Source organism: Chelonoidis abingdonii, chromosome 1 (assembly GCF_003597395.2).
Source record: "Chelonoidis abingdonii isolate Lonesome George chromosome 1, CheloAbing_2.0, whole genome shotgun sequence".
In the NCBI taxonomy this organism is placed as follows: domain Eukaryota; kingdom Metazoa; phylum Chordata; order Testudines; family Testudinidae; genus Chelonoidis; species Chelonoidis abingdonii.
The window spans coordinates 97,849,929-97,874,494 of record NC_133769.1 but is presented as its reverse complement, the minus strand read 5'-3'; the positions used below and the strand labels follow the sequence as shown (position 1 = coordinate 97,874,494).

The window sequence follows — 24,566 nt, the reverse complement described above, 5'->3', positions numbered from 1 at the left end:
ATAACAAGGTTGTAACTTCCTAAAGTCACAAGTGAGTCATTGGCAGAGCTGCAAATAGAATTTAGTATTTGACTCAATCTAATGCCCTACTCACTCTCTCTCCCTTTAACTACAGAGATACTTGCTCATTCTATTTGTGTGTTTCATGTTAAAATGCTTGTAGGATTCTTGAATCAGAAATCTGGAAGGGTAGCATGTATAATAGCAAAAGTTTCACTTTCTTTTCATATTCTGAGGCACCTAACCAGTTAGAAATCCCCTAAAATCCTCAGTAAGGATGGGGCTTGTGAAACTCTTTTTCTGTTACGTTCCCAGCTAATAGCTTTCCTACTGGTATGTGAACTTCTTGGGATTGTAAATATCCTAAACCTTTTTAGTTTTATAACCCTTTAGTACAAAACCATGCTGGCAAATATTTATGCGTGCTATACTTGCAGGCTAATAAGAAATCTTTTAACTGACATCTGGCTTTTTTCCCAGATTGCCTGTATTCATTTCAAGCCCCATGTTGTGTGGCAAAGTAGGATTCCCAAAGTACTTCTGTATGCGCAGTGAAATAGGTAAAATGTTTCTTTTGGCTAGCATTGTGGAGAGAAGTCTCATAAGCGCAAAGGAGGAAAAAGCTGCAAAATTTCTCTCAAAGGACAGAAACTGAATTTTAATTTCATAAACATTTATTTGGAAAACAGAACAACTCAGAAAAGCACGTACAGTAACTCCTCACTTAACGTTGTAGTTATCTACCTGAAAAATGAGACTTCAAGCGAAACGATGTTAAACTAATCCTATTTCCCCATAAGAATTAATTTAAATGAGGGGGTTAGGTTCCAGGGAAGTTTTTTTCACCACACAAACGAGTATTTTTTTATATATATACACACACACACACACACTCTCTCTCTCTCTCTCAGTTTTAAACAAATAGTTTAATACTGGTACATAGTGATGATGAGTGTGAAGCTTGGTTGAGATGGAGAAGTCAGGGCGGGATATTTCCCTTGCTGCTTAATGATGAACTAGCAATTGGCTAAGCCCTCAAGGGTTAACTCTGTCACTGTACAAGGCAGCAGAAAAGGAGGGAGATATGCGCATTTCCCTTATGTACACTGCCTTGTTAATTAGATCAGCTTGCTGAGACCACAGCAGCTGCCAGCAAAGCCCTGTCCTGTCCCCCCTGCTCTATGGATGATGGAGTAAGCGGGGTGCAGGAGTGGGGGGATGACACCCTGACATTAGCCCCCCTCGTCCCCCCTACAAGCAAGCAGAAGTCTTGGGGAGCAGCTCCAAGGCAGAGGGCAGGAGCAGCACATGGCAGTGGGGGGAGAGAGATAGCTGGACTGCAGGCAGCTGCTGCACAGGGGACTTAGGGGACCGGGGAGCTGATATGGGGGCTGCCTGTCCACTCTGGTTCCAAGCCCCCACCAGCTAGCTGCAATGGGCTGCTCTTCCTGCAAGCAGTAGACAAAGCAGGCAGCTGCCAAACAACATTAAAAGGGAGCATTACACAACTTTAAACGAGCATGTTCCCTAATTGATCAGCAAAGTAACAACGTTAACCGGGATGACTTTAAGTGAGGAGTTACTGTATTTATCTTAAGTCATGTCTACATTACAAAAATTACTTATTGGTTGATAGGTTTGTTAATGATTGGTGCAGCAGAACTGGTTCACCTCTTCTCAAAAATGGATAACTTTCATAGTACAGTATATACAATATACATAAATTGGATTCCACTGTGATTATCATTTTGATATAGGGCAGTTATCACCTCCCATGTAAGTGTTAAATTCTGTATTCTGGAGGCTTATCACCTTCATTCTTTTTCTGCCTTTGCTTCAGCAGTGGAGAGAGGGAGTTGATAAGTTGCCACTGATCTTTGGGAAGAGGTGTAAGGCAGAATCCCTGGCTCTTGGGCCCTGTCTACACTGGCAAGTTTCTGCACAATAAAGCAGCTTTCTGCGCTATAACTCCCAAGGTGTACACACTGCCAAGCCATTTAGTGCACAGAAACTGCACAGTTTTAGCGCTTTAAAAAACCCACCCCAACAGAGGTGTACAGCTTTCTGTGCTGGGGCTGCAGCCCTGCGGTCCCAGTGTAGACATCATGGTCGATTACGGCACTGCAGTTGTCCTCCGGGAGGTGTCCCACAATGCCTATTCCTACCTCTCTGGTCATCAGTTTGAACTCTACTTCCCTGCTCTCAGGTGACAATTCTTCAGCCTCATCCCGTAAATTCCTTTGAAATTTTGAAAGTCCCCTTCCTGTTTGCTTCCTTTGATGCAGACAGTGGTCTCAGTGCATCTTTCCAGGAGCTCATGCCTGCTCGACACATCAGGTGATCCCCTGTTTGGAGCAATGCCAGGCTGCTGGATGCATCAGCATTTGGGGAGAGGAGGCTGTGCAGTCCCAGCTGCGCTCCAGCTATAGGAATTACGATACCTGTGGATGGATTTCACGATGCATGACAGAAAGGAGCAATGACTGGGACACGTTGCAGTGCAGAGTCAAAGCAAAGGGGCTGTGAAATGCCTACCACAAGGCGTGGGAGGCAAACTGCTGCTCCGGTGCTGTGCCCACGAGCTGCCGGTTCTGCAAAGAACTGGATGTGATGCTCAGTGGTGACTCCGCCTCCACTGCGAAGACCACTGTGGATACTTCGGTGGCTTGCATGCCAGTCGAGAGGACCAAACCAGAATGAGGAAATCTTGGATATCCGAGGTGGAGAGGAGGGAGATCCAGAGACAAAGGATGACTGGAGATCAGAGATGCATGCAACCAAGAGCTCTTTTCTACCCTGGAGGAGGCTAGCCAGTCACAACAGTCGGATCTTGGCGAAGTGCAAACAGGAGTGGAGGGCCCTGGTAAGTGGATCTGATTTTGGGAATAGCTGAAGCGAATTGCTGGGGGCAGGAGGGTTGCAGAAAGCAGGCTTGTCTCCCACCGAATGCCTAGTCTGAGCAGTGGAACAGACTGTTGATTGACTCCCTCGCTTCTCGAGAATCTCCCTCAGAGAACTCCAGGAAACTCTCATGGAGATGCTGGACACTCTGCTGTCACGGGTTCTTCAGCAGAGCTGCTTTGTTTCTTGCCCCATTAACAGTAACTTTTCTGTGCCGCTGTGCCGTCATGGGGCGGGGGGGCATTGCTGCAGATAAGTGAGCCGCATAGGGGCCTGGGCAGAAGCTGCAGGCTTGGAGAAGACTCTCCCTTGCTTCCCTGCTCACTCTCAGCAATGAGATCTTCCTTTATCCTGTGGAAAGTGTGGGGACAGACAGGAATGATTATCAGGCCCTGCCCCCTAGTGCTGGCTCTCCCCAAGAGCCACTTGCCAAGTGTACAGCAGGGACTGGGAACACTGATTTACCCTGCCCCTGCGGCTACTCACCATTTTGGGGGTCTTGTGGCTCATGTGTGCTTTTCTGGGGTCAGCCAGTTAGTGACAAGTGTGTGAGTACTGACTGTGTTTTAAAGCAATGAGTCAGTGTTGCAAACAATATTGCTTCTGTAAAATGTTGCCTTTAAACTTCAGAGATGACCTTGGGAGCTCAGTTTCCCTTTTTATCAGTGGCTGAATGGCTGTGCAGAATTAGAAAGCATCCAAGAAGAACTAAGGAGGATTTTCTGTGTGATGTTATGATGCATTCCACTGCTGAGAAACAGGAATTGAAGGAGTGGTGGGACAGTGAGAAGAGGGACCGAAAGCAGCATGCCAGAATGAAGCCACAAAGTGGCTCTTAAAGGTTATGGAGCGCCAAGCAGACACACTCCAGGTGATACTAGCTCTTCAAATCAAGCAGCTCTGTGCCTGCCTTCTGCAGCTGCTGTCACAAAACTCTGTCCCATGTGCGCCCTTGACTCCGCCAACACACTCTTATCAACCTCCTGGCTCCAGTCTATACCCACGGCATTCCACTCCTTCCTCCTCATAGTCCAGCACTGCGGAATCCCACTACCCACTGCACTCAACACTCATCCCTCTGCAGCTTGACCCTGCTGAAATACAGTACCCGCTGCATTGTACTCTAGAGGAGAAGTTTAGAGGAGAAGTTTAAATATGATCCCTGGACATACACAAGTCTTTAGCTGTCCCGGGACCTCTCCTCTTCTTGGGACTTCCCCTTTCCCCATCCCCCTCACTGCCAATGGGTTTTTTGTTTTTGTTTGACTCTCTCCTCCAGTTGTCTTTTAATAAAAGAATTGTGTTGGATTGAAAGCAATCTTTATTCTATTAATAGAAAGCAAAAAGAGCCCTGCAAAGCAACATACAGTTGTTAAACCGACATATTGCATCATGTGCACCAGTCACCTCTTAGCATTACAAGCACTGCACTTCTGAGCATATCAACAAATATTAGTGGCTTTCAGCTTCAAATTGCTGCCTGAAGGCATCCCTGATCCTTTTGGCCCTGCACTGTGCCCCTCTAATAGCCCTGGTCTGTGGCTGTTCGAACTCAGCCTCCAGGCACTGAGCCTCTGTGGTCCAGCCCTGAGTGAAGCTTTCACCCTTTCCTTCCCAATATTACGGCGTGTACAGCACGCAGCTGTAAGCATAGGAATATTGTCATCAGCCAGGTCCAGCTTCCTGTAAAGGCAGTGCCAGCAAGCTTTTAAATGTCCAAAAGCACACTCGACAGTCATTCTCTGCTTGTTGAACCGCTCCTTGCTGTTATCAAGTTGCCCTATGTATAGCCTTACAAGTCAGGGCATTAAGGAGTAGGCAGGGTCTCCCAGGATCACAGTGGGCATTTCGACTTTCCCTATGGTGATCTCCTGGTCCAGGAAGAAAGTCCCTGCTTGCAGTTTCGTGAACAGGAAGCGTTCTGAAAGATGCGTGCATCGTGCACCTTTCCAGACCAGCCTGTGTTAATGTCTGTTAAATGCCCACGGTGATCCACAAGCTCCTGGAGAACCATTGAGAAATACCCCTTGTGATTAATGTACTCAGTGGCTAGGTGATCTGGTGCCATAATTGGAAAATGCGTGCCATCTGTTGCCCCTCCGCAGTTAGGGAAGCCCATTTGTGCAAAGTCATCCCCAATGTCATGCATGTTGCCCAGAATCATGGTCTTTCGGAGCAGGATGCGAGTCCAACAGTAGACTTTCCCACTCACAACTGATCAGCGACCAATCGGTAGCAGTCTGGAGTAGCTAGTTTCCACACAATTCTCCAACAATAGGGGATCTCTCATTCTTGTGTCCTTGCCCTACTTGGCTGGGGCGAGTTCATTCCACAGTCCCATGAATGTGGCTTTCCTCATCCGAAAATTTTGCAGCCACTATTCATCATCCCAGACGTGCATGACAGTATGATCACCACTCAGTGCTTGTTTCCCGAGCCCAGAAGCAGCATTCCACTGTGGTCAGCACCTCCGTGAATGCTATAAGCAATATCGTGTCATAGCTACTACATGTGGCAAAATCAATGTCACACTCCTCTCACCTTTGTATTTTAACAAATAGCTCCACTTCCATTTGTGACATGTTTGTCAGAGCGAGCAGCATACTGGTCAACAGTGCGGGATCCATTCCTGCAGGCCGAAGAGGCAGGGCGCACAGTACGTAAATGGTGCCAAATGTGGATGAAAGCACAGGGATTGCCAGGATGTGAAGCAATGCATCACAGGTCATTGGGACAGGACCCAGGATGCCCCGCCACCTCTTCCACCTTCCTACATCTCTTAGCGGCAGAAGAGGAAGAGATGCTGTGTGGGATAGCTGCCCAGAGTGCACCGCTCTGAATACCGCAGCAAGCGTGAACACACTATTGCGCAGGCAGGTGAGAGTGTGAACACAACAGCGGTTTCCCTTCAGTGTTCTCAGAGCAGTGATTTAACTCTGCCAGTGTAAACATGCCCTTGGTCTCAGTTTAGTAGAGTCCCCCTGAACAAGGCTGTCCTTACAGTGAGCTGGGCGACATGGGCAATTGCCCAGAGCACTATGATCAGGGCTCATCTGGTCAAGAGACAAGCACCAGGGTAGGTCTGGGGTGTGAGGCCGTGGAAGGGAGCTTGGGGCAGTGGGGGAGACAGTGGGGCCTGGGGGCAATGGGATGGATAAGGGGCTGGAGGGGGCAATGGGATGGATAGGGGGCTGGAGGAATCCTTGGGATGTAGTGGGGGCCACGGGTGACTTTTGGAGATCAGGGGAGGCAGTGGGGTCCAGGGCCAATGGCGGCGGGGGGGCAGGAGGCCAAAATACAAGCTCACCCAGGGCACCATTTTCCGTAAGGCCAGCCCTGCCTCTTAAAGTGAAAATTCAGCCTTCCAAAGGCTCACCCCCAATTGCACTGCAGGGCTGAAGGGAAGACTTCACCCACAGTATGATGGGAGAGAGAGAGAGAGGGATCTTTTGCCAGGTAGACCCTCTCCTGTTACCGTGGAATTCTGTTTATAATAAGGTGGGGTTTTTTTTTTTGTTTTGTGATGGGGGTTTTTTGGAGGGAAGAGACAGCTTGTGGTTTAAAAAGAGAGATCTTAACTCTTACTTTCTTCTCTGAAGGCCACCAGTGCTCACAGGCAAGCTTTTTTGCAGCCTGATTCCCTTATCAGTCTGAGATTTCAGTGTGTTGAATTTGTTGTGGTAAATGAGTTACTCATTCTTCACCCTACCTATTGTTTGTGGGTTTCGTAGCCACAAAAGTTCTTTCTGGGTAAAAACTATCCATAAGTTTTAGATAATGGGGCTTTCACCAACACTAGACCTCGTTTAAAAAATCAAATCAAATTGTTTAGCTGATAGTTTTGAACCTTTGAAGTCCTGAATAGATGTATAGTAGTGCTAGCATTTTTTCAATAAATGGAAGTGATCAGGGTTTTAGTTACATAGTCTATTTGCTGAAGTATCCAGTTACAAGTCTTTCTAAAATTATTTTTATCACCTTTTTAAAATTTGATTCATCTTACCAATGTTTTTCTATCATGAATGCACATGCATGTTGACAGCTTCCACCACTCCCCAGTTGCTGTTTAGGAGAAATAGTGAATTCTATGTGGATTTTGCAAACTGAGAAGTGGAGAGAGAGGAGGAAGCATTGCTCAAATTTTAGAACTTTGTTCATGTCTCTTTAATTGGCTGTACCTTGGCTAATTTAATCTACTGTAGATAACTTCTACGGGAGCTTTAACTCTGTTGATATAATTAAATACAAATTGAAACAAATGCCCTAACTTTTTCCCCATGTATTTTTCCTCTCTATCTTTGACTGTACCTGAAACATCATTACAATCCACATTTTAAAACTGTGGTTTGCCCCTCTTCCTTCCAAACACCACTAATGTCTTCGGGGCACATCAGACACCATTCTTCTAAGGACAGTGGCCAAATGAACAACTGTCTCTTTCAAATCAGTTACATCTGCTCATTAATAAGTGTGATGACTTACTGTTGAGTAGCTCAAGACACTTCCTTTTCTGTGACCTTGTCTACATCATATAAATTAAACTGGTGCACAAACCATTGTGTGGACTCTTATTTTGAGTAGCTCATTTCCGTTTAGTTTAAACCTGTTCCTCATCGATTTAAACTAAATTAAAATAAGAATGTCCACACAGCTGTTTGTACAGGTTTAACTACATTTGTTTAAAATCACAGTTCAGTTAAATTTGGAGGGGAAACAGAAAACTTGGTGAATTTTAATAATGGCCATTTATTACTTTTGAATTTTTCCTTTAAGTAACAAATAAAGAAAATCTGTTTTAATTTCTGCTGAGTTATGTTAGCGAAATCCCCTCTGGTAACCCTCAAGAGAAATTAAAACCAGACAAAACCAGCTATACAGCTGTGAGATTGAACCTTCCAATCACTGGTCATAAGGCATCTTGTGTATGAGTTGTATTTTCTGTCCAGTTTTTAAAATAATAAGCTTCTTTGAGCAGGGACCACATCTTCTTGAGTAGATTCCCACGACTGTAGGTGGTGCTCAATAGAGAATAAATAATACTCCGTTATTTAACAGGGACATTGAATAATAATGCCTGTGATAAGTCTACTTTTAAAGGAAAATACTCTGTTAGTAGTTTAAATATACTGTAGTCTGATTACGTTCTATAGCAGCTTAAAATTCATGATGTTTTACTATGATAAAGCATATCAGTTGTTCCAGATATGCTCTTTGGAGAAAGCAAACTCCTTACAACGACGTTGCTTTGGTTTTCCGCCAAGAAAGCAGGCTACGCTGACTACCTGACTGACAAATAACTTTTGCCTTTGGAAAACACGAATGATAATTTTAAATAATAAAAATATCCAGTAAAAGCAGTATGAATATTGTTTTATTTATGTTGATACATAATTTTACTTAATAAATGGAGTGTATCAATTTTTCTCTACCTGGTGATGAGATTTTATTATATAAATTCATACTCTACTTCTGACTTCTGGCTTTGTTGTCTCAGCTGTATTGAGCTAGTACCGTGGTGTGACCTTGACCTTAAGTAATTTTGTAAGTGGCTCACTGTCCATGCAGGGTCAGAGTATTGCAGTTGGACCACAGACTTACTCATTGCTCTTTCTAACTACACAGTTACTCTTGTATCTGGATCACCTGTTCCCCCAAAGATGATATTTCAAACTAAACAAAAAGTGATTTAAATGCTTCTCATTCAATTTTTCTGAAACTTGATATGCTCAGATTGAGTTGGAGAGCTCATTTAAAGTGTTTTCATGCTGAAGGATATCTGGTCTATTGAATTTCTGTACAGCCTTTAGTTGTCAGGCTTATTATGAGAGTGCAGCATAACAACATATTTGAAAGAGTCTGTAGTGTTATGGGATTTAAACATGGTCTTTACACAATTAATGAAGTCCCTTTTTGAGCCTCTTGGGGTTTGTCTACACAGGGATACAAGACCCGCAGCATGTTTGTAGCTGGCTTAGGTTAGCTGACTCAGGCTCAGGCTCTGGGGCTAAAATTCACTTGTAGACTTTGGGCTCTCTGGGATCCTGTACCTCATAGGATCCCAGAGCTTCAGCTCCAGCCCAAGTCTGAATGTCTACACATCTATTTCTCAGGCCTAGAACCTGAACCCCACAAGCCCAAGTCAACTGATCCAGGCTAGCTATAGCTTTTTTTATCCCTGTGTACACATACCCTTTGATTTGCTACACCAGGTTTCTGACATGAGCTGTTTTTCTGCCTAAAGTTCATTATGTTTAAAAAAATTGATTTTTCAGAGCTGCTGAGTTAGCTGATATTTGTACTGACGGAATTCAGTGGAAGTTCTGGGTGCTTGGCGTCTCTGAAAATCTAGCCACTTTTACTTAGGTGCTGAAGTATAGATTGAGTTCCTATTTTAGGCACTCAGGTTTGAAAATTGTGGCCTGTTTCCAGTGGTTGTCTTGCATTCCCCATTGATTGTCTGGAACTGTCAGAGATCACTTGATGCTTGTTTTTGCTGCGCAGTTATTTCAGATGTTACCTGTAACTCAGGTCCTGTCTCCACAAAAAAACATTTAACCTGAATGGAGTGGTGTTTTTAACTTGAGTTGCCTGGCCTGTCAGGCATAGGCTAAAGCCTGAGTTAGCACAGCTCATCAACAGCTAACTTGACCACTCTGCAGTGTGGATGCAGGTCTGCTCCACTTGAGTGCTCCATCGCCTTTCTATAGTTCCCCTGTGTCCAGAAATGATAGACAAGTTCGCCCACAATTGACTGGAAAAGAATTCATGAAGTGGCTCAGCTTACTGCAGTGAAAACAACCATGGGATGTCCCCCTACAAGTCTTAATGCCACTCACGAATGCATGCAGGACCGTCATGGACACAGAAGCTTCGATGGTGTTTTTTCATTGTAGCTGCTCTTACTGGAGTGTAGATAACTGAAGTTAAATCTGTTGGGAAGATATATTGTTGGAAAACCTATTTTCTAGAAGAATGCCAACATCCAAATTGCTCATCTTTTTTTAGAGTCTGCAGGGCAAACACAAAAAGCTTGCTTCATACAGTTACACCTCTACCCCAATATAATGCGGCCTGATATAACACGAATTTGGATATAACGTGGTAAAGCAGTGCTCCGGGGGGCAGGGCTGCACACTCAGGTGGATCTAAGCAAGTTCAGTATAACGCGGTAAGATTTTTTTGGCTCCCGAGGACAGCGTTATATTGGCATAGATATGCATAAAGGGTTGCCTGACACTGTGCTAAAAGTCTGTTTCTGAACTCCTAGAAATCCACCTTTCCTGCTTATGTATTGTGATGTTTGTTTATCTTCCATCTTGTGCATATTTTTAGTCATAGTTTTCACTTTAAAAGTAGACTATATAGTTTCTCTTTTGTATAGAGACCAATATATAGCATTTTACCTATACATGTGCTTATACATACACTCTTTACTGGTCAGAAACTCTGACATAACACACTACAATGCACCTTATTTTCTGCTTTGAGTTAGGGAACACGAGAACTTCTGAAAGCTTGTGTGATCTTTCTGGGTCAGAGGCAGTGTGACTTTAGCAATAAGGAATCTGGTACATGCGGATTTCTGAGAAATAAAAATACAAATTTTCTGCTAAATCTAATAAAAGCCAGGATTTTGAACACAGTTAAGTGATTTTGGATGCCAAACTTGAAACATACTAATAGAGCCTGAATTTCAGAGGATGGATGTTCAGTGTTCCCTAATCACTTTTGAAAATCTGGGCCAGTCTTCCTATATTGTTAGATAATTTAGAAGCTCTTAACAAAATAGTGTAAAATAATTGTGGACAGCTGGAGAGCTTGCCTTTCTTTCTGACTAAATAAATCCTGCTTGTCAGTGCTGTTTTAGGCAAAAGTGGTTGTCCTCAAGACTTTAGTAAGTAGATCTTGTGAATGTATTAAGTCCCCATTATGATACTTCTTAAAAGCATAAAATAAAGTTGAGGGATTAAAACCCACAAATTCCATTCTTTGAAAAACTGTCAAGATGAATTATGCTTATTATTAAAGATAGAAAGTGCATTTTATTGTAGGCCACCAGAATTATTTTACTGACAATACAAAGTTATGAATATGAGATTTTGAAAAAATATTACAACACAGCTGTTGGATAGATAGACCTTTTAAAATATACACAGGCTTTTATAAAGATGATGAGTAAAATGCTTACCCTTCCTTGCAGCTTAGCAAACTTTCTTTTCAGAGATGTGATGTGTTGATCTGCTGATAAACTGTGTTGCAAACAAAAACAGGACCCCTATGCCATTGTATTACTTTGTTTGCTAATTTAGAGCTAATACATTACCTTTCAGTGTTGAACTTGTCAGTCAAAGCAGTCAGTCACTAGACATAATACATCTGTTCTCTGGACTCCTAGAATGGGGGAAAAGCACTGGTAGGCAGGATTCCTGGGTTCTGTTTGCAGCTTTTTACAGGCTTTGCATGTGATCCTGATACAAGAGTTTGTAGGACGCTTTCAAAATGAAAGTCACATTTGTATGAAATTTTATATCTATTGTTATATCATTTGATACTATTGTACCAGAACACTTTCTCCAGTTTATTTCCTTTTTTTCGCTTTTGTGTGTTTGACAGCACTTGGTGTAATACAGCAGTTTCAGGTCTCTCATTGGTCAGTTTCCCCTGTTTGTATGGGTCTTGGACCCAACTGCAGGAGAAAGAAATATGGTTTACAGTGGGAAAATGTGATTGTATAATCACAAAAATTGGCAGTGGAACTCAGAGGTACACGTGATATCTGAAACTGTTTAGCTAATTTTTTCCTAATTGACTAGTTTTTAGTTAATGATGTTTCATTAAACTTTCTGTGCCTCAGATTCTCCATCCATTACATAGGGATAATTTCTTACCTCACAGGGGTTTATGAGGCTTCATTCATGTTTGTCAAGAGTTTGGGATCCTCTGTATTATGCCTCTCTTCTGCAAATCACTTTAGCAAATGCTTATATCCCATTGAACTCAATGAAACTTGAGCACATGCTTACGTTTGCTGAATCGAGGCCAAATAATTACAAAATATTGTTTTTATTTGTTATATTGATGCAGTTTTTGACAGATGTTCTAATAAGCATAATCTTTTGTAAAATATTAAAATATCCTTGTAAAGTAATTCATAGAATGAAAGAGAGATTAAGTGATTCAGAGACAGGAGGTTCTCCACTGTCTTAACACTGATTCCTTTAGCTTAATTTTCTGGGTACTCCTGAAGGCAGGCATCTCCTGTAATCACCTTCCCTTCAGTATGTCATCACTAAAGCAAATAACTACAGCTAGATCTTTAATTTATAATCTTCAAAGCTACTGTCCCTAGCTCTGTTTCGATTACAGCCTATGATAAATTGTATCTTCAGCTTTATGTTCCTGGCTGCACAGAATTCTTGTCCTGATTTCCTTCCCTACACATTTAATCCTTGCCCGCCCACTTTCAAAAGGAGGGAAACTACTTTAAAAGAGAAACTTTTCCACATGGCATGGTGTTAGACCCAGTTGTCCACTACTGCTAAGTCTGGTGTTTTTGACATCACAAGTTGTTGTAATGAATTACATTTTTAGTGTCTCTTTCAGCAGATCCTTTTATACAGCTCTTTAACATCTTGCACATACTACTAGAAATAATTGCTTTTCAGTTTGTACTATTTATAAATGGCACATAAAGATCAGAAAGCATACTTAATGCTACGTTATTTTAAAATATCTTTACAGCGTGAAAGAACAAACTCTGATTCTGTTTTAATAGCTTAAAATCTGAGTATCAGAATAGAGAGTCTGATTTATATTTTGGTTACAAACACAGGCTCAAGCAAAAATGAAAATCTGTTTAGTTTTTACTCTTTTAATTTCATTAAAGTATTGTTAAGGTTCCTTCCCCACTCTGAACTTTAGGGTACAGATGTGGGGACTGCATGAGAACCTCTAAGCTTAACTACCAGCTTAGATTTGGTTTTGCTGCCACCACCCAAATTTATTTGTGAATTATTTGGGAAACTTTGTCTATCCCCACCCCAGAATATCTCCTTCCCAAGTACTATAACCCTTCCCTGGGTAGCCTTGAGAGAGTTCTCAACCAAGTTCCTGGTGAACACCAATCCAAACCCTTGGATCTTAAAACAAGGAGAAATTAACCATTCCCCCTCCTTTTCCCCCACCAATTCCTGGTGAGTCCAGATCCAACTCCCTTCAATCTTAAAAGAAGCAAAAATCAATTAGGTTCTTAAAAAGAAGGCTTTTAATTAAAGAAAAGTAAATATCATTTCTGTAAAATCAGGATGGAAAATAACTTTACAGGGTAATCAGATTTAAAGAGCCCAGAGGAACCCCCTCTAGCCTTAGGTTCAGAGTTACAGCAAACAGAGGTAAACCCTCTAACAAAAGGAACATTTACAAGTTGAGGAAACAAAGATAAAACTAACCCGCCTTGCCTGGCTGTTACTTACAAGTTTGAAATATGAGAGACTGGTTCAGAAAGATTTGGAGAGCATGGATTGATGTCCTGTCCCTCTTAGTCCCAAGAGCGAACAACCCCCAAAACAAAGAGCACACAAACAAAAGCCTCCCCCACCAAGATTTGAAAGTATCTTGTCCCCTGATTGGTCCTTAGGGTCAGGTGTCAGCCAGGTTACCTGAGCTTCTTAACCCTTTACTGGTAAAAGGATTTTGGTGTCTCTGGCCAGGAGGGATTTTATAGTATTGTATACAAGAGGGTTGTTATCCTTCTCTTTATAGTTATAACAAGTATACAGTAGGTGCTCCTCTTCACTCCCCATCATATGCTTGTCAGTACAGCCGAAGAATGGTGGGATTTGTCATTGCCATGGCGTAGAGCTGAGAAGTGCACTTTGACGTTTTGTAGAGCAAAGGAGAGAGTGAGAACTGAGCTGGTCTATAAACTACTAGACTGTGGGTGTGAAAAGCAAGCTGTTCAGCATGACATGAAATACTTGCTTTGAATTCTGTGAAATGAGGACCCGCCAGTCTGTGTGCACTCCATTTGCTCATAGGCAGAAGGATGGTGGATCTAGAGGGACCATGTTTCTCTTTTCAGCAGGATAGCCTGAGCTCAGGAGACCAGATAATTGTTCTGTTAATCTCCCTGGAACCCTTTCGGCTAGGATGTGCAAAGAGAGCTGCTTAAACTCCTTGTCTATATCAGGCTTCAGAAAAGTATTTTAGATCTGTAAATTCAGTGATTGGTTACACAAATGCCTTTCTGTACACATGAGTATGGTAATAGCATGTGAGAGTGCAAATTTAGAAGCCAACTAAAGTAGGATAATCTGTGGGAGGAAACCTCTGGAATAGCTATCTCTGATGAAGGGTTACTAGATATTTTTTTCAACTTTCTTGTTCAAACCAATTCACGAGAGAGGGCACTTTATTTTGGGTAATTTGTAGTCCTGTGTTAAAGTAAGCTTTTTTTCCCCTAAAGTCTTATACTTCTGTGACATAAGCATTTCAGTCAACAGCAAAATGTCTTTTGCCTATTCCAGTACAATATAAACACATCTATGTATTAACTGTTTTGCATCTCAAAGCTTTATAAATCTGACGATGCTATGCATTAATCTGCATTAAAATAGTCTGAATACTTTGTGTATATCTGCCACTTGAATCTCTTTCCTCATGAAGAAACACGGTAAATTATATCTGTAAGCTACTGTCTATCTTCAAAATGTACTGGATACCGTCTTCCTGCTTCCTCTGCACACCCAACCCTGCAAAAACCCTCATACCTTGATCAGCCATCAAATTTTTTTTTTACGTTAGTTGTCCTAACCTCCACCTAGTAGAATGAAATTATTCCAGGCGAATTGATATTTTGTTGGTCCAAATTCCCTTGGAGTGGATGAGGATCGCCAATCAAATGAAAATGTGACTCACCATAGGAACAGCTCACCCTGTAGCATAGATGTGGTGAATTAACCAATCACTTTCTGGCACATTCATATTTAATAGAAAACATAGCAACAAAGATGATATCATGACAACGGCAGCATCTGCCGAAGAGAAATTTTTTGGAGAAAAAAATGCCTATGAAAAAAGATACCCTGGAATGTCATTTTTAATGTATGCTTCATCACAAAAAATGCTGTAGGTGGGTACAATATCCTAGAAATTAAAGTTATATATAATAAATGATGGTTTGGATTTGATATGACACACCTAATGGCTTACAAATGACATAGCTACAAGCAAATGAACAATCTCTCACTTGTGAAGATAAATGCCATATGAGACCAAAGCATTATATATTAGAATTACAGTTTCTATGTTTTGTCAGGGGAAAAATGCACAGGATTTTTCAGGAAATAATACAGATAGTACAGCCCAATTTCATGAGCATTTTTAAAAAATCCTCTTTGGGTTGTTCGCAGGCATGTACTTAATGTATACAAGGTTTGACTTGAATGGGACATTCTGTAGGTACAGGGGTTTTCTCATGCACTGCAAGTTGCAGGATTGGGACCATATTGAGCTATCAAATACAAAGTGCAATCTGGGTTTGATATAAACCCCCAGGAGCAGATTCTGAGTGGACTAAAATATTTGCCCATGTTCTCTTATCTGTCAGATTAGTGATGGAAGAGATAACTTTCCTTGACAGAGGAATGGAGAGAGAATGAGTGTGAATGTGTGTGCATGCACACATAGTTTGACTGTGTCTTGATAAATTATTTGGTTTTGACAGAGAGAAGGATCAAGAAAGGGAAGAACAGTTAATGGAAGACAAGAAAAGGAAGAAAGAGGATAAGAAAAAGAAGGAATCTACTCAGAAGGTAGGTTTGATATTTGAAGTCTCCCTACTCCCAATTGTTAAATACACTGCTACCTTGATATAACACCGCCCGGTATAACATGAATTTGGATATAATGCGGTAAAGCAGTGCTCGGGGGGGGGCAGGGTTGTGCACTCCGATGGATCAAAGTTAAGTTCAATATAACACAGTTTCACCTATAATGCGGTAAGATTTTTTGACTCCCAAGGACAGCGTTATATCGATGTAGAGGTGTATATAGAATCCTGTTCAGCAAGTGTTTGCTTCTTTACTTACTGAGTCTTTGTGAAAACGCTTCATTGTCTGAAGTATGGCAATGCCTCATTGAGGATTCTGGGTTTTGTGTTAGTTTGCTTAAAGTTTTATTGTATGGTATGGTTTGGATGTCTTTTGTTATTTTTAGAGGACTGGAGGGAGGAGGAGATTAACTATCTTCATGATTTTATAAAGCAGTATTGCAGGGGAACTGAATAGTGGTGGTTCTGATCCTTGCACCTCCAGCTTTGGGTTGTTTTTTTTTTTTAAAATATATACCTCACTCTGCAGTGAAATTGAGTGTAAGCTCAAAACTTAAATTTGGGAGAGGAAAAATAAATAATGGAATTTTTTTATTTTGAGGGGGCATAAAAGAGAAGGAATAAGTGGATATTTAATAGTGAAGCCCCTTTTATGATGCATCTTTTTCTGAATCTTCAGTCTTAGAGAAATGTGTGTGGTTGGGGGGGAGGGGCAGAGTAAACAGTTGTTGTGCCCAGCTAGTAATTCTGAGCAGTCAGTTTGCTAATGGAAGTGTTACCTGAAATGTCTTTCAAGAAAACTGTTTCAGGAACTAACGAAAAATTGTAACATGAAAAGGGTCTGTTTGAAACATTTCCATGTTTGTATTAATAAACATCCATTTAAATCAGGAGCAGAAAGGAATCCTCATAAGTGAAGCTAACTGCTGTCTGTTCTTGCGATGCCAACAGAACCTATTCATGTCACTGAATACTTCAGCTGGTATTGTTTCAGTTATGCTATGTGGATTCTTACTGAAAGAGGGCTACTCTGAAATTCTCCCATGCCAGTTTCACTTTGGCCTACTAAAGTCTTGTCTATATACAATTGTTCTTTCAATTTACCTACCTTAGGGCTTGGCTACACTTGAAACTCCAAAGCGTTCCTGTGGGAGCACTCCCGCGGCAGCGCTTTGAAGTGCAAGTGTGGTTGCAGCACCAGTGCTGGGAGAGAGCTCTCCCAGTGCTGCAGGTACTTCACCTCCTTGAGAGGATTAGCATACAGTGCTGGGAGCCGTGCTCCCAGCGCTGGGGCACTGTTTACACTGGCGCTTTACAGCGCTGTAACTTGCTGCACTCAGGGGTGTGTTTTTTCACACCCCTTAGCGAGAAAGTTGCAGCGCTGTAAAGTGCCAGTGTAGCCAAGGCCTTAGTTTAGGAACTGATACAGTTAACAGTGCTGCCTCCAGTGTGGATGCATTTTATAGTGCAGTTACATTGATATAAAAGCATTAATATCAGTATAGCTTGTTTGAGTAAATTTACTAGAAGATCTGATTTGATTTATCCCAAACCTGTTACAAGAGAGTTTCTGAATCTACAGATTGGGGTTTCATTAGTACATCTGATAACATTTCTCTTCCCTATCACTACTTAATAGTGGAGTGTAAAAAATAAAATGACTGACATTCTTCTTTGAGTGTTTGTTCATGTCAATTCCAGTCAGGTGTGTGCGCACAGTTGTCAGAAGGTTTTCCCTTAGCAGCTCCCGTCAGGTCAGCTGTGGATCCCCCTGGAGTGGTGCCTTCATAATGTTCAATATATGACCCGGCTGACCCAGCCCCTCCTCCATTTCTTCTTACCACCAGTGACTGTCATTGGAACTGCGGTCGCTTACTTAGCAAGTGCTTCCCTTAGTGTTCTTCATTATAATTAGCCTAGCCTAGTTTAGTTGTAGTTAATCTTAGCTATTAGTTGTATATAGTGAGGTTTGGGAAGGGTTTCCCCAGTCCCAACCCACCCTTGGACTCTAGGGCATGCTGCGAGAGCCCAAAGCTTTAAACTCTGCAGAACTTGCAGTAAGCCTATGCTAACGAATGACCCCTACAACTTGTCTGACGTGTCTAGGGGAGGCACACCAGACAGAAAGCTGCAAGATCTGTAGGGCTTTTCGACCCATAACTGAAAAGGAGCGAGATTTCCGGTTGAAGCAGTTGCTTATGGAATCCGCCCTTCGTCCCCAGTCTGCTGTGGACCACCAGGATCCTGCACCGAGCGCGTCCGTATGGAGTGCCCCGGCATTGGTAAGTGACATAGTGCTGAGGAAGGACTCTAGCCTATGAGACCCTTGGCACTGGCACTGCAGGATGAAGAGGCAACCTGGCACCGCTCGCATTCAGCGGTGCCATACAGACGACATAGAAAAGTCAACAGGGTGCTCCCCAGTGCAGAAAACTGCAGGACCTGCAGGCGTGGTACTGGGGCATCCCGTGAAGGAGCCTTTGGCATCCAGGCAGTAAGAGTCGGCGACATCGACTTCGGTTCCCACGGCACAGCGACTCCTGGGATGGGCAATGCCAGGTGGAGGAGTTGGAGTTACTCTCCACCCCAGATGCTTTTGAAGCCACCAGAGACATAATATTGATGATGGCTGCTCAGCCCCCAGTGATTAGCAATAAGCCCCAGCTGCCACTGCGACCGGCACCGTCTAGAACGGGGTTGGGCAAACTACAGCCCGTGGGCCACATCCAGCCCGCAGGACTGTCCTGCCTAGCCCCTGAGCTCCTGGCCCGGGAGGCTTGCCCCCAGCCCCACACCCACTGTTCCCCCTCGCCTGCAGCCTCAGCTCACTCGCTCTGGCACAATGTTCTGGATGGCAGGGCTGTGAGCTCCTGGGGCAGCGCAGTTGCAGAGCTGGGCCTGACCCAGTGCTCTGTGCTACGTGGTGGCAGCGGCGTGGGGTATGGATGGCGGTTGGGAGGGAAATGGGGTTGAATGGGGGCAGGGTTCCTGGAGGGCAGTCAGGAAGGAGCGGGGCGTTGGATGGGGCAGCAGGGGGCAGTCAGGGGCAGGGATTCCGGGGGCAGTTGGGGACAGGGAGAAGTTGTGGTTGGATGGGGTAAGGGTCCCTGGGGGGGGGGACCATCAGGAATGAGAGGAGGGGTTCGATGGGGCGGTGGAGATCTGGGGGAAATCAGGGGACAGAGAGCAAGGATGTGTGGATGGGGCAGGGGTCCCGGGGCAGGGGGACTGTCACGGAACAGGGAGCGTTGGATGGGGCAGGAGTCCAGGGGGTCAGATAGGAGGTGGGGGCCAGGCCACAACCCTCTTTCCTAACCAGCCCTCCCAATGCAGCCCTCAGGCCAAAAAGTTTGCCCGCCCCAGTCTAGAAGCAAGACGGCCATGATGCGATGGTCACCCTCCCCTGCCCAGCACCGCTCCAGATCGCCATCCTCAAGGCACCACTTTCCAGCACTGGACTCTGCAAAGGGTTCCCTGGCACCAGCAGCACGACACTGCCCGGCACCGATGAGGGAGAGGCAGCCATCCCCGGCTCTGAGAGAGGACCAGCACCGGATCCCCAGCCCAGACATGTTGACACCGGTCCCCTGCATCATCAACCCCAGCGCAGTACCATGTGGCACCACCATGGTCGTCTCAGTCGAGATCCATGTCTTCTGCCTCAGATGGTGACTAATACTATTCCCGTTGCAGCAGGCATAAAGCCAACAAGTGATGGGGAGGGGCACCAATGGCATGGCAACCCCAGTGACAACCTCTGGTGCAATGGCCTTTTTGGACCCCCTGGGCTTACCACCAGGCCCAGGGCTCCTTTTCGAGGAGCTCCTGTTTGGTGGCCTCAGAGCACCAACCACCCAGACAGCCAAAGACCGGCCTATGCCCTGTGGTTCTGAGGCGACCTTTGCACAAGCCCCACAGCTGGCCCAGGTCACCTCCGAGGCATGACCCATTTGCAAGGCCAGGATACAGGGGCCCCAGATGCTGAACAGGAGGTGGTCAGGGAGCCGGAGGGTCAGGAGGACCCCGTACCACCTCTGGCCTCCTCATCTTCATCCCCAGACAGAGTGGTGGTGGGAGTTTCAACCTCAGGCTTTCCCCCAATTGACCACAGGGCCCACCAGGACCTTCTATGAAGGATTGCCCGTAATGTGGGGTTACAGGCGGAGGAGGTAGTTGAACATGAAGACCCCAGTCGACATCCTTGCGCCAGAGGGACTATCCAGGGTAGCTCTGCCACTAATAAAACTATCCAGAGCAATATTAAGACTCTGTGGCAGACTTCTGTCTCAATCCCGCCCACCGCCAAGGGCACAGAGTGCAAGTACTTCGTTCCCTCCAAGGGATACGAGTACCTGTTCTCTCACCCGCAACCATGCTCTCTTGTAGTATCAGTGATGAATGAGAGAGAGAGATGAGGCAGCAAGTGCTGGCCCCTAAATACAAGGAGTCAAAAGGATGGACCTTTTCACCAGGAAAATCTGCGCAGCTGGGGGCCTGCAGCTGCGCATAGCTAACCAGCAAGCTAGCCTCAGCAGGTACCACTTCCATGTTGAAGTTGAAGGAGCTGATGCCACCAAACTCCACAGCCGAGTTCTTGGCTATCATTGATGAAGGGAAGGCAGTGGCGTGAACCTCCCTCCAGGTTTCGTTGGACTCAGCTGCCCGCACCCTTTCCTCAGGAGTAGCCATGAGTAGAGCTCATGGCTACAGGCGTCCGGGTTGCCCCTAGAGCTGCAACAAACCCTGAAAGACCTACCATTCGAAGGAGCAGAGTTATTTTCGGAGCAAACAAACTCCAAGCTCCACATTCTCAAAGACTCCCAGGCGACTATGAAGTTTTTGGGTATGCACATCCTGGCAACCCAACAACAACATTTCAAACCCCAACTGCAACAACACCGCCCATATCCTCCTAGGCTGAGGCAGGATTTTTATAGATGATGGGATAGGAACGGCAGGCGCAAACCTTCCAGTCACCCTTCTCCGCAGGGCCAAGGCCTAACTAAACTTTCTTTGGGCTCTAAAAAGGCCTTTTGAAGGGACACCCGAGGATGGTACACCTGCCATGACACTGGATCCTTCCGCGTGTTTTATGAATCATCTATCCCAATTCTACCTTTCTTGGTCCCAAATAACATCAGACCACTGGGTTCTTTGCACGGTAGAAGTGAGATATTCTCTCCAATTCTGTTCCTCCCCTTCCCCATCCCTCTTCAGGGACTCTTCTCACAAACAACTCCTTATCCAGGAGGTGCAGGTGCTCCTTGCAGGAGGGGCAGTGGAGGAGGTCCCTCAGGAGCTAAGGGGCAAGGGATTCTATTCCTGTTATTTCCAATTTTTCTGGTTTGTGGTCGACCAAAAACATTATCAATTCACGGGCCTCCCCTTTGGCCTGTCAGAAGCCCCCCAAGTGTTCACCAAGTGCATGTCTGTCATAGCAGCCTTCCTCCAAAGGAGGCAAGTGCAGGTATACCTGTACCTCAATGATTGGCTGCTCAGGGACTTCACCAGGTGTGGCTCGCTTAGGCAACAGCCTGGACATAGTGGTCACGGTGCCAGGGCAAGTACTCGAGTCCCTTCAATGGTTACTTGACCCTCAGGCAATCTGCAAGGAAGTTCCATTCAACAGGCCCCAGCCCTCCTTGTCCCTTGTAACAGACATGTCAATTCTGGGATGGGGCATGTATTTGGGAAACCTCCAGACACAGGGCTTGTGGTCATGGGAGGAGCTTCCCCTTCATATCAATATCAAGGAGCTCAGGGCAGTATGGTTAGCATGCTAAACCTTTCAGGCCTGGCTACAAGGTCAATGCGTGGCAGTGACGACAGACAGCAGCACTGCCATGTGTTACATCAACAAGCAGCGTGGAGCCCTTTCCTTCCCCTTATGTCGAGAAACCCTCTGGGTGTGGGAATTCTGCATAGCTCACTCCATTCACCTGGAGGAGTCCTGTCTCCCAGGAGTTCAAAACAAATTAGCGGATCACCTCAGCAGTTCGTTCCGCAATCACGAGTGGTCTGTCTGTTCAGATGTCATATACTTCCTCTTCCACGGGTGGGGGGTTTCCCCAGGTTGACCTGTTTGCCACCAGGAGCAACAAGAAGTATCCAATGTTCTGCTCCTTCCAGAATCAGTCCTGGCTCATCACAGATGCATTTCTGCTTCTTCGAGTGCTTGCTCGTATCGATTTCAATTAGGTGTGCGCGCGCCGCATGCATGTTTGTCGGAAGATTTTTACCCTAGCAACACTCGGTGGGTCGGCTGGGTCGCCCCCTGGAGTGGCACCGTTATGGCACTGGATATATACCCCTGCCGACCCAACAGCCCTTCAGTTCCTTCTTACCGCCCATGACGGTCGTTGGAACAGTGGAGCGCGGCTTTGCTGATCTCCACATCCCTAGCTACTCGTAGTTCTTTTCTGTTTACTGTGTGTATAGTTCGAGTTCTTGTAGTTATAGTTAGTATTAGTTGTTGTCTTTATAGTTAATGTATATAGTTTAAGGGAGGATCAGGGATTAGCCCCTTTCCTCCACCCCAGTGCGGGCCCATGCCCAAGGCACTGGGATTCAAACCATGCTCGGCGTGCCAAAAGCCAGTGCCAGTAGGGGATCCCCACGACTCCTGCCTCAAGTGCTTAGGGGAATCCCACCTTGCTAATAATGCCGCATTTGCAAGTCATTTAAACCAAGGATGAAGAAGGAGCGGGACTTTCAATTGAAACAGCTCTTCGTGGAGTCGGCACTTAGTCCTGCAGCATCGGTACCGAATGCCCAACAGACTGCTTCTGTAAGGAGCACCCCTTCGGCCCCGGACCGCTTTGGTACCGAGAAGGAGTCTCGGCACCGAGATCTGCTCTGCACCGCTCTCTGTCCCCGAGACCCAGGAAGCAACATAGTGCTCCAACTTCAGCTCCACGGAAGGAGTGCTCTTCCAAGACTGTTTATCCAGCACCGTCATCTGCTGCAGCACCGTCAGCTGTGGCACTGTAGATTGCAGCTCCGCCAAGCGCGGCACTGTCGATTCCTGTCCCACAAGGGCCGTTGAGTCCGATGCCTGACAGCTCCCCGGCTCATGCTGTGGTTGAGCTTGCTCTCCCTTCTACGCTGGAGACCTTCTCCATGACAAGGGAGCTCTTCGCAATGATGGAGTCAACACAGCCTCAACCCCTGGCACCACCGGTGTGGGTCATACAATCCATCGGCAACCCGGCCCTGGTAAGACCACCTTCCGTTGATCCACCAGAGAAACGTCGTTCAAGATCACGGTCTCGCAGACGCTCTTGATCGCGCCGTTCCCGCTCCCGGTGCCACTCGTAGTCCTGGCACCGCTCTCCCTCGCAGTACCGGTCGCACTCGCGGCACCTTTCGACATCTCGTTCGCCGGACAGATACTCCTGGTACCGATCCAACTCATGGCACCGATCTCGGCACCGTGTATCCCGCAGTCACTCCAGATGAAGGGACTCGAGATCTCAGTCGACCTCCCGGCACAGGTACGGTAGAAGGTCCTGGTCTCGCTCGCGGTACCGTTATAGCTCCCAGTACCGCTCCCCAGTACCGCCCCAGGCTCGAGCATCGAGAACAGTGGCGCCCTCCCAGGGTCTATCGGCACCGCTGTGGCCTTCAAGACACACATCGGTCTCATCGCAGGCTGGTAGCGCATCCTCTCCTCAGGAGTGTGACTGACGTCCCCAGCCACATATTCCCAGAGAGACAGAGCCACGAGCAAGGGCCTCATCACTGGTCCTTCTGGACACGGTGGGCATACCACCAAGCCCAAGGAGCACCATCAGTGGCTCAACGGTCGGCCCCGTTAGAACACCGAGTACCAGAGGTGACAGTAAGCCGCCCGCTCCCCACAGGCACTGATGAGGCTCCAATACCATCTGCAATCACCGAGGTACCACCTGGTGCAGATGACACCCCTCAAGTACAGGAGCCATCACAGGACCCTTTGGTCCTGGTCCTCTCCTCCTCGCCTGATGAGGCGGTGGTGGGGACATGCTCCTCAGGCCCTCCACCAATTGATCTCAGGGCCTATCAAGACCTTTTGAGGTGAGTGGCTCAGAATATGAACTTGTAGGTGGAGGAGGTCCCTGAAATAGAGGACTCGGTCGTGGACATCGTATCGGCTGATCCACCTACTAGAGTCGCTCTTCTGTTCATCTGCACCATACTGGCTAATGCAGACACCATTTGGCAATACCCAGCTTAAATTCCACCTATTGCAAGGGGAGTAGAGAGGAAATATATGGTCCCCTCAAAGGGGTATGAATATCTCTACACTCACCTATCTCCTTGCGCTCTAGTTGTGCAGTCGGTGAACGAAAGGGAGCGTCACGGCCAACAAGCCCTGGCTCCTAAGTCAAAGGAGGCTAGGCATATGGACTTCCTAGGCCACAAAATATACTTGGCCAGGGGCCTCCAACTTAGGGTGGCAAACCAACAAGCCCTCCTAAGTAGGTATAACTTTAACACTTGGGTGTCCTTGGGGAAGTTTACGGAGCTTCTTCCCCAGGAGTCCTGTCAGGAATTCACGGCCCTACTTTAGGAGGGTAAAAAGGTAGCAAGAACCTCCTTCCAGGCCTCTTTGGATGCAGCGGACTCTGCAGCCAGAACTCTGGCATCAGGAGTGACGATGAGGTGTATCTCCTGGCTCCAGGTATCAGGCCTTCCCACTGAATTGCAACAAACCATTCAGGATTTACCCTTCGAAGGCCAGGGCCTTTTCTCAGACAAGACTGACCCCAGGTTGCAAAGTCTGAAGGACAATCACGTTATAATGTGCTTGCTGGATATACATACGCCTGTGACCCAACGCAGGACCTTCCGGCCC

General features: G+C 45.7%; 1 protein-coding gene across 8 annotated transcripts in view; it reads left to right on the top strand.

Moving 5' to 3' along the window:
• The window catches only part of TNRC6B (trinucleotide repeat containing adaptor 6B), a 283,665-nt gene that overhangs the window by 161,642 nt on the left and 97,457 nt on the right, over window positions 1-24,566 (top strand). For 7 of the 8 annotated variants that reach the window (XM_075068137.1, XM_075068133.1, XM_075068124.1 and 4 more), the window contains one exon: window positions 15,626-15,713. In XM_075068137.1, coding sequence (XP_074924238.1) covers window positions 15,626-15,713 — 88 coding nt within the window. Of the gene's footprint in view, window positions 1-14,892; window positions 15,032-15,625; window positions 15,714-24,566 lie in introns of all 8 variants that reach the window. The other variant, XM_075068125.1, reaches the window with a different exon arrangement.